This window comes from Herpailurus yagouaroundi, unplaced genomic scaffold, assembly GCF_014898765.1.
Source record: "Herpailurus yagouaroundi ecotype Mexico unplaced genomic scaffold, PumYag 196, whole genome shotgun sequence".
Classification (NCBI taxonomy): Eukaryota; Metazoa; Chordata; class Mammalia; order Carnivora; family Felidae; genus Herpailurus; species Herpailurus yagouaroundi.
In genome coordinates, this window is record NW_024412427.1 from 13,437,847 (window position 1) to 13,447,399 (window position 9,553).

At 50.9% G+C, this 9,553-nt stretch overlaps 1 protein-coding gene and 1 non-coding gene across 5 annotated transcripts in view; both read right to left on the bottom strand.

Moving 5' to 3' along the window:
- Positions 1 to 9,553, bottom strand: part of TTLL9 (tubulin tyrosine ligase like 9) — a 41,955-nt gene that overhangs the window by 23,970 nt on the left and 8,432 nt on the right. For 3 of the 4 annotated variants that reach the window (XR_005782055.1, XM_040447377.1, XM_040447379.1), the window contains 4 exons: positions 7,592 to 7,684; positions 5,680 to 5,763; positions 5,384 to 5,495; positions 4,432 to 4,617 (listed from right to left, as the gene is read on the bottom strand). Coding sequence is in view for 3 of the 4 variants with exons in the window: in XM_040447377.1 (XP_040303311.1) it covers positions 4,432 to 4,617; positions 5,384 to 5,495; positions 5,680 to 5,763; positions 7,592 to 7,684 (475 nt within the window). In the remaining variant the exon portion in view is untranslated. The remainder of the gene's footprint in view (positions 1 to 4,431; positions 4,618 to 5,383; positions 5,496 to 5,679; positions 5,764 to 7,591; positions 7,685 to 9,553) is intronic. The other variant, XM_040447378.1, reaches the window with a different exon arrangement.
- Positions 8,519 to 8,591, bottom strand: TRNAK-CUU (transfer RNA lysine (anticodon CUU)). The gene has a single exon. It is a non-coding gene; the product is annotated as a tRNA-Lys (tRNA).

Below are 9,553 nucleotides of genomic sequence, written 5' to 3' on the forward strand. Positions count from 1 at the left end.
GGTGTTACAGATGTAGTTGGTGGTCCACTCAGCAACGCCAAGTATGGAAAAAAAATTCCCTTTTTTCTCTGCCAACAGAACCCCATTTGGGTATTTGTTTTTTAATGTAAGCTCTACACCCATCGTGGGCATTGTATTCACGAACCTGAGATCAAGAATTACCTGTTCCACCAACTGAGCCAGCCAAGCGCTCCCAACAGAACCTCATTTGGATCACCTCTTCCTGGTGGCCCTGCCCTCTGCGGGGTCTGATGCCCACGGTGGTCCCATGCCCCCACCATGTGACCGGTTCAAGCAGGGCCAGCAGGATGCCAGGGGAAGTCTACTGCAGTGACCTCTGGGGAGTTTGTGTCTTCTTCAAAAGGGACACACAAGACCAGGGTGTTCCTTCAATCCTGTGGCAATAGTGGAGGCGTGAGGAGGTGAAGCTAGAGCTGGCAGCTACATTGTGACCAAGAGTAGCGGCCAGCCCCCTGGGGTGGGAACCGATGATGATGTCGAGCTGCCCTATGATGTTGAATCATCCCTGGAAGCAACCTCTCGTCATTAAAGGAAATGTCCTGGGATCTGTAAACTTGAATGAGAAGAAAGTTTTTCATCCTAACCAGATTTTCCCACTGCTTCCCATTATGAATGCAGACAACAAATCCTAGTAGTACTAGCCAAGCCTGTGACGTTACTCTCAGAGGAAATCTCGGTTATTTTTAGATCACATTAGAGTTGCTGCAGGTGTCTCAAAATATTGTTTTTGCTTGTGATGATTTTGAAAGTATGGTAACAATGGGGCCTGCTGTTAGACTCTCTTTCACTGTTAATGAAAAGCACATATATTGTTACTGTTACTGCATACAGATCATTTAATAGTTTGTGTGGCCGTTGTGAGAACATGCTAGCAAGTCTCCAACCGCGGAAGGTGCTGGACTGACCGCCAGCTTCTACTACCGCAATCCACGCTGCACTTGTGGGGCCCCGCCTGCAGGGGACGCTCCTGCCACGGACGGAGGACAGAGGGGGCCTTGAAGGCTAGCCCACTCCCTGGAGAGTGGGGCCTCCTCTGGCACGAGGCCTCCCCCAGGCCTTGCTGCCCGGCCTCTAGGTGCTTCTCTTCCTTCCCTCTCTCCCTCGCTGGGGTCTGACTGCCGTCCACGCTCCCCCCACTCCCTCCCCCAATTCCTCACGGGCAAAACTCCCGGCATGTTCGTTTGTTTCTCAGAGGACCCAGACTAACCGGTTGATAACTGTTTTTCAATAGAGTTGCTTCTTTTTATAACCAAATTATTTTATCCTTTTAAAAACACTATTTTGTGACCGTGTGAAACACTATTTTTACCAGCCCTCTCGTTTGGGCTCCCTGTAGTCGTGATTTCTGTTATTTGCTGCCCAAGGCATCCTGCCGACCTCCTGCCCACCCAGAGGGCCTGAGCTGGTAGGAAGGGAGAATGTCTCGATGGCAAAGAAGTTGGGATCGATGCAATTTTTACATCAGTTAGACTTTTAAATGGCAAAGCCAAGGGCTTGTTCTTATACTCTGAGATGGGCTGGGGCTCAGGCTCGGTGGGAATAGGGGTTCCTGAGGATGGCAGGGAGGGGATGATGCTGCTTACTCCCTTCTGAGTCCAACTCGCCCCGCCCACCCCACCCCGCATCGCCCCTGCTCTGCTGCCAGGAGTGGAGGAGGAAGCTGAAGAGTCAGCAGGCCCTACGGCACCGTGCAGAGGAGATGCCAGAGGGAAAAGGCAGGCCAGTGGCTACCCTGACCCGTCGGCCATGGCAGCTATGTGAAAACTCTTGTGTGTGGGTGCACGAGGACAAGCTGGCTCACAGAGACAGGCCTTGTGGGAGGAGTGGAGGGATTCGGGATTTTTTCTATTTTCTGAATTTGGAGTAATGTCCTTTTTTTTTTTTTTTTTTAACATTTTCCCCACCCCAAAGGATACAAACAACAGGATCCCAGAACTAATACTCCGTCCCAGCGGTTCATGGTTCTGTGGCTCCAGAGAACCCTGGTTGCTCTACCTGGGAAATTGTTAGAAATGCAAATTCTTTGGCCCCACCCACATCAGGCCTACTGAATCAGACCCTGGGGGATGGGAGGGGGGCTTTAATAAGCTCTCCAGAAAATTCTGATGCACTCTCAGTTTTGAAAATGATTCCGCTAGGGTCTCACTCCTCAAAGTGTGGTCCGTGGACCAGCAGCAAGGGCCTGACCTGGGAGCTGGTTAGCAAGGCAGACTCTCAGACCGACCCAGACCTGCCGAATCAGTCTCTGCCTTTAACCAGGTTGCCTGATGATTGTGGGCACATTTGGGTTTGGGAAGCACCGACCTCGTGCTTTCCAGGTGTCGCCTGGAGTCTTGGAAATAACCATAAAAGCGGTCAATGACTGGACACCTAAGTGCCAAACCCTTTATATAATGTGTATAACCGCACTGGATTCTCTCGCAAGCCCGGCAGGTAGGTGCACTTATTCATTCCATTTTATGGATGAGGACGATGAGGACGCAGACTTAGAGGAGTTGAGGAACCTGCCCAGGGCTTATGCGTGGCGGGTACAGAGTTAGAGCTCAGGGCACCCACTCCTGTCTCCCCACACCCCAGACAGGGCGCCACAGCTATTCAGGAGCAAGGACACACGCACACAGCCAAGATGCCTCCTCTTAATTACAGCTGTCTTGTGTCTGCCTCTAACAAAGGCCGTGGGCTGGGAAAGGAATCAACTTAATATGCAATTGCTCATCCCAATTAGCACAAATTACCATTTGTCTGAGAGGCTAATGCTGGGAGCTGGGACCGCCCTGTGGCTTGTAGTCTTCCTGTGCCTAACGAACCCCTTCTTCTCCGGCTGCAGAGGAGGGGACAGGTGCAGGAGGTCCCGGGGTCAACGCTGGCTGGGACCCAGTCGGGAGGATCCGTCGTTTTTGTCTGGCACGTCAATTCCCCCTCCAAGCAGCTGTGTTCTTGGTTGAATGTGCATATCAGCCAACACCAGGTCTAGTCCCCAGCTGCATGAGGAAGGGCTGCCCCCCACGTCCTCCCCCCAGCTCCCTTCCTGGGGCCTGGCACGGTCCCAAGCCCAGAAAATATTAGGGGGCTTTGATGATACCATTCAAGGCTATGGTGGCTTTGTGGTGAGAAACCAGCCCTGGCACGAGGAACAATCGAGGGGCTCATAGGTGCTCTGCCGCGCCTACCCTCCACTCAGTTTCTTGATCCCCGAAGGGCTGGCTACCTCCGGATGCAAGGCTTTCATGCATGCAGTCCCTCTTCCCAGAATGCTCTTCCCTACCTCTGCCCTTCGCCAGGCTGACTCCTCGGCATCCTTCAGGCCACAGTCAGTATTTCTTGACTTTCAGTCAAAGTCAAGATTCTTTTAATAATACTAATAACAATGGCAGCTATCATTTATGGAGTGCTTAAGGTATGCTCTACCTGTGTTAATCACACCACAACATTATGTGACAGGTAACACAGTCTCACTTTGCAGATGGGAAAACTGGGGCACAGACAAGTTAAGTAACCTGTCTGAGCTCACACAGCAAGTAAGTGGTACAGGCAGTATTTAAACTAAGGGATTTGACCTTGGAGCCCAATCTCCCTTCAGAAAAGCCCGCTGGGCAGCAGGGAACCTCCTACTGTTTCCTCTCTAGTGTCACTTAGAACAACTGTACTCACACAGGTATCTTCTGTATCGTCTGCACTCAAGGAAGGTAGAGACCCACTTCCAATTTGCTGAGGGCTGTGTCCCTAGCACCTACTTCTAAGCCTGGCACGTAGCCAGCGCTCGGTAAACATTGTGGAATGCTTGAATAAATGGGTCGCAGTCTCCTCATCTTTAAACCAAGGTAATATTGGGACGCCTGGGTGGCTCAGTCGGGTTAAGCGTCTGACTCTTGACTTCAGCTCAGGTCATGATCTCATGGTTTCTGAGATCAAGCCCCACGACAATCCTGCTTGGGAGTCTCTCCCTCTCTCTCTCTTTACCTCTCCCTCCACCCCCTGCTCTCACGCAAGCGCACACACACTCTCTCTCTCAAAATAAATAAATACATATTTAAAAATGAAATGAGGGGCGCCTGGGTGGCTCAGTCGGTTAAGCGTCTGACTTTGGCTCAGGTCATGATCTCGCAGTTTGTGAGTTCAAGCCCCGCATCGGGCTCTGTGCTGACAGCTCAGAGCCTGGAGCCTGCTTCAGATTCTGTGTCTCCCTCTCTCTGCCCCTCCCCCACTCACGCTCTGTCTCTCTGTCAAAAATAAATAAACTTAAAAAAAAAAAAAGCTCTTCTGCGGAGGCAGATGGTGCATCTAAGGCTGAAATCCCAGGCAGGGGTTCTGTCTTGGGATGCGCCATGAAGGATCCCTGCTGGTGCCTGGGCAGCCCTCCCTCCCCCTGCCCCTTCCCCCTGGTCCCCGGACTGGGCACCGGGCACTCACAGGCTTCATGATCCAGGTGATCCCCGGGCTTTTGCGGAACTCTTCCACGAACAGGTGGTACTCGCATGGCATCTCAAAGGTTTTGGGGAAGAAGTCGCACTTGGCTGCCTCCAGCTTCCCTGCCTCGCGCTCCAGCTGCTTCCGGAACCGCTTCAGGTTCTTCACCATGTAGTTCTTGCGTGTCAGCTGGGCAGCGGGATGGGTGGACAGGCTATTAGTGCTCGTGCCCCCTGCCCTGCTCCACCTCCCAGCCCCAGCCATCGCCACTGCCTCCCACAGCCTCCATTCTCGGCCCACGAAGTAGCAATAACAGTAAGAGTAACTTTGAGAGCCTGCTATTCTATAACCATCCCCACTTTACAGGCAAGAAAACTGAGGCTCAGAAAGGCCAAGTCAATTGCCCAGAGCTACCCAGCTAACGGAAGGCACAGCCAGGACTTGACCCAGGCCTGTCTGACTCCGAAGTTCATGTTGCTAACTTCTAAGCTGCACTAACCTTTTCAAATCTCAGCATCTTTGGCTCCTCCAGTGTGATTTGTGATCTGATTCCTCCCGGACCTCCCTCCCAGCTCTAGACTCCCAACTGCTCAATCTGTCTCTTCCCTGAAATCACCATATGGCTCAAGCATCCTGCTCTTGCGGCCCTCGGCCCCCAAGCCAGGCTGCCCCTCACATCTGTAGTGTTGACATGGCCACCAGCCTGTGACCTGAGTCCCCACCCCAAGATAGCCTGCTGCTCGGGTATTAGATCCTTACCCTCTCACATCCTTTAGCCCATCGTGTATCTTGTGCACATGTTCCCCACCTGGCATGTACCCCAAACTCCCTTACGCTTTTCCATTCTGCTCTTTGCACTCCCGTGCCAGCCCCTGCTCGTTGCGACATCCAGTGACATGAAGTGGCCGACTCAGTGCCCCCCCTTCCCCCACCACCACCAGCCCACCCAGCTCACCTCGTAGTGGTTTCGGAAGTGACTGATCCGCACATGTTCGTCCATGTAGGTGTGGTCAAAGTTCTCCCGGAGCCAGCTGACATCACACCAGTAGAAATCCCAGTCCCCTTCACTGGGAGTGGGTGGGACAAAGGTCATGAGGTAAGGACCTCAGCACTGCTGAGGGCCTGGGGCCCACGGAGGTGCAGCTGAGGGACAAGCAAGGTTCATAAGGAGCCTCAAGGGGGTGCCGTGGGCCAGCCCTGCCCACAGTGTGCTTCACTAGGCCAGAGTGAGAATGGGAGAAATATTCCTACACAAATCCAGGCTGCCGACTTCCTTTGGGTTCCCTTTGAACAACCGGGGTATCGGCCACACGGGGTCCTGATGCCTCCTGACACCTGTCGGCGGGAGTGAGGAACAGCCACCAAGTTGGGACATACCCTCTCCAGATCACAGCCCCTACCTACCACTGCCTACGGCCCATGGCAACCAGCCAGCCTCACCTGATCAGGTTACCTGCCTGGGCTCCAGAAGCATCTGGGTTGCCACCCCCGGCCCACATCACCAAGCAGTGCCTCCCGATAACATCTGTAAGCCCTTCCCTGTCCACAAAGCCCTCCCCTCACTGAGTCCTCAGAACAGCCTCAAGATGTGACTACAATCATCCCTGGAGCCCTCAGTCGAGGAGAACCTCGCTCGCCCAGGGCACAGCAGCATCGGCATTCTTACCCAGGCTAATCTACCGAATCCGACGCCAGAGCTGGGGTGCAGAGAGGAGGTGCTTGAAAAGGATATGACAGGAAAGAAAATAATGCCACCACCGTTGCTTCCAACGTTGTTTTTTTGTTTGTTTGTTTTTTTAAGTTACAAAATTACAACAATAACTGAAGACTAGACTCCAGCACCAGGCAGTGGGAATCATGGATTCATCCGTTGGTTCGTTTGTTTCCTCATTCACCGTGAGGGTAGAGATGCACCTGGGACTCTGCACACAGACCGACTAGGTGCAGTCCAAGCCCTGACAAGCCAAGTGACCTCCAACATGGCACTCTTTACTCTTCCATGCCCAGGTGTCCCGTTTTCCAGCAGATGGGTATGACAATAGCACCTCCCAGAAGAAGGTTTGCTGGACGATTCAGAGGTCAGGCGTGTAAACTGCTATAGTAAAGAGTGTCTAACGGGCTCAGCTATTGTTATGCAACAACACTGGTTGAGCACCAGGTCAGGGCAGCTGGTGGCCCTCCCCCCTCCTATCCATTCTCCCCCTTTTGTCTACAGTAATAGAATTCCCAACATTTACCTGGGGAAATGTAATCCACATTTTCCAAAATAAAAGCTACATTTTCCAGATTCTCTTGCAGCTAGGCTAAGTCTGGCCAATGTGAGGGACTTCTGGGCTGTGTCCTTCAAGGGCAGGGCGTGTACTTTCTTGTCTCCTTCCTACCTACTGCTGCTCGCCCTGTGGATGCAAGACTGGAGCTTCACCTTAGACCGTGAGAAGGGCTTCACCCAAGGGATGGCAGGATGGAAAGACGGAAACAGGTGGCTCCAAATTTCTATGCGATCTCTGAAATTCCTACACCTGGACTTTGGTGGGAGAGATAAATAAACTTCTGGTCCGTCAGAGCCTCTTTTGCTTTGGGTCTGTGTTATATGCAGCCCAACCTTAGCCCTCACTAACATTAGCACCTGCTATGTGCCAGACATTGTTCATCTCAGCATCCCCAGGGCCCACCATAGAAGAGATGTAGGCTTAGCGGTCAAGTAACTCGTTCAAAGTCACAGGACTAGTAAGTGGCCAGGGACGAGCAGCCCTTGACCTCGACCTGCCATCCCCAGAGGATTCAAGCCAGCTAGTCTGTGACGGCTGCACTCCTTGATTCTCCAGAGAGCTCTAGGACCCTGGCTACGGAAGAGTCCAACAGAACTGGCAGCAGCTCCCAATCTGACACACATGTGCTGTGTGACCTTCAACAATTGGCTTGATCCCTCTGAACATAATCATATCTTGCTGGATGGTTCTAAGACTTAGACAAGGCAGAGATGGCGTCTGTAATGTGCCTGATACACTCGGAGTGCTAAATAAATTTTGGTCCCTGTCACATCCAAATTGGGACAAGTCCCAGTAGCCACCCACAGGAACTGGGAGAAAACAGAGGGAGACAAGGCCTGGTGAGTCAAAGGGAAAGAGGGCCGAGATTGGCAGGGGGTGGGGATGCGTCTTACTCCTTTACTTCTACCCAGCCCGGCCTGTGGCGAAGGACATCCATGAGAGTATTCATGAGAGTGGTCTTGAATCGGATTGAAGCTCTCTGCTCTCTGCAAGACAGGGTGACAGATCGCTCGTTCAGGGTCATGCAGAAACCTGTGCGTGGATGTTCACAGCAGCTTTATCCAGAATAGCCCGAAGCTGGCAACAACCCAGATGTCCTTCAATGGGTGAATGGTTAAATAGTGGTCCATCCATACCATGGAATACTGACTTAGCAATAAAAAGGAGTGATATATGTGTACATTCAACCTGCATGCATCTCTGGGGAATTATGCCGAGTGAAAAAGGCCGATCCTAAAACGTTCTTATATACTGTACAATTCCATTTATATAGCTTTTCTTTTGAGAGAAAGAGCATGCACGCACATGCAAGTGGGGGAGGGGGGTGGCAGAGAGAGAGAGAGGGAGAGAGGGAGAGAGGGAGAGAGAGAATCCCAAGCAGGCTCCTCATTGTCAGCGCAGAGCCTGACGCGAGACTCCAGCCCACAAACTGTGAGATCATGACCTGAGCCAAAATCAAGAGTTCTCCGCTTAACTGACTGAGCCACCCAGGTGTCCCTATATAACTTTTTGAAATTACAAAGTTATTAAAATGAAGAACAGATTAGCAGTTGCTTGGGGTTAAGGACGGGGGGAGGTAGGGTTGTGGAAGAAGGCACAGGGAGAAGGAGGAAGTGGATGTGGTCATAAAATGGTCATATTAGGGATCGGTGGTGATGGGAACTTTCCTTATCTTGACTGTATGGATGTCAGTATCCTGGTTGCGATACTGCATTATAGTTGTATTCTCTGTTACCATTGGAGAAAAGCAAATACAGGGCACATGGTAACTCACTATATTATTTCTTATACTTTTTTTTTTTTTTTTTAAGTAGGCTCCTCACCCAACATGAGGCTTGAACTCACAACCCTGAGATCAAGAGTCACATGCTTTACCAACTGAGCCAGCCAGGCGCCCCTCACTACAGTATTTCTTATAACTGCATATAAATCTACAATTATCTCAAAGTAACTATTTAATTAAAAAATTAACGCAGGGGCGCCTGGGTGGCTCAGTTTGTTAAGCGGCCGACTTCGGCTCAGGTCACGATCTCGCGGTCCATGAGTTCGAGCCCCACATCGGGCTCTGGGCTGACAGCTCAGAGCCTGGAGCCTGTTTCAGATTCTGTGTCTCCCTCTCTCTCTGACCCTCCCCCGTTCACGCTCTGTCTCTCTCTGTCTCAAAAATAAATAAACGTTAAAAAAAAATTTTTTTTTTTTAAATTAACACATCATTAGAAGTCTGGATAATGGCTACCTTTGTGGGGGAATGATAGAAAGAGAGCATGAGTGGGGTTTATGGAGTGTTGGTGATGTTCTGATTCCTGATATGTGGGTGTATTAAGTTGACGAAAATTCACTGAGCTATAAACTTACGACACATGCACCTTTCTGTATATACAACAGAACTCTGTAACAAAATACACCACGAATAAAGCTTAAAGGCCTGGTTACAGATTAAGACAAAATATTTGTAATGCTTACAATCTGTAAGACATTTGGACCAAGTACATAATGAGCTTCGACAAATCATTTTTAAAAAGACAAAAATGCCTAAAGGATTGAACAGGCAATTCATAGCAGGGGAAACGTACCAGTAAGCACGAGAAAAGATTCTCAACCTTCTCGACCATCAAGTAAACGCAAACTAAAACATCCCAGGTTATAGTGGAAGAGGCTGCGAAAGACTCTCAGTCCTATTGAAGCAGGGAGGGGAAAAATGTGCAAACTAAACAGCAGCACACTTGACTATGGGGCTAGTGGGGAGCAACAGACAAAAGAAAACGTGAACTGATTCCAGAGAGAAAAAAGCCCTTAGGGAGAAGCAGAGAGCTATAGCAGGTGTCCAGGTCTGCGGGGGGGGGGGGGGGGGGGGG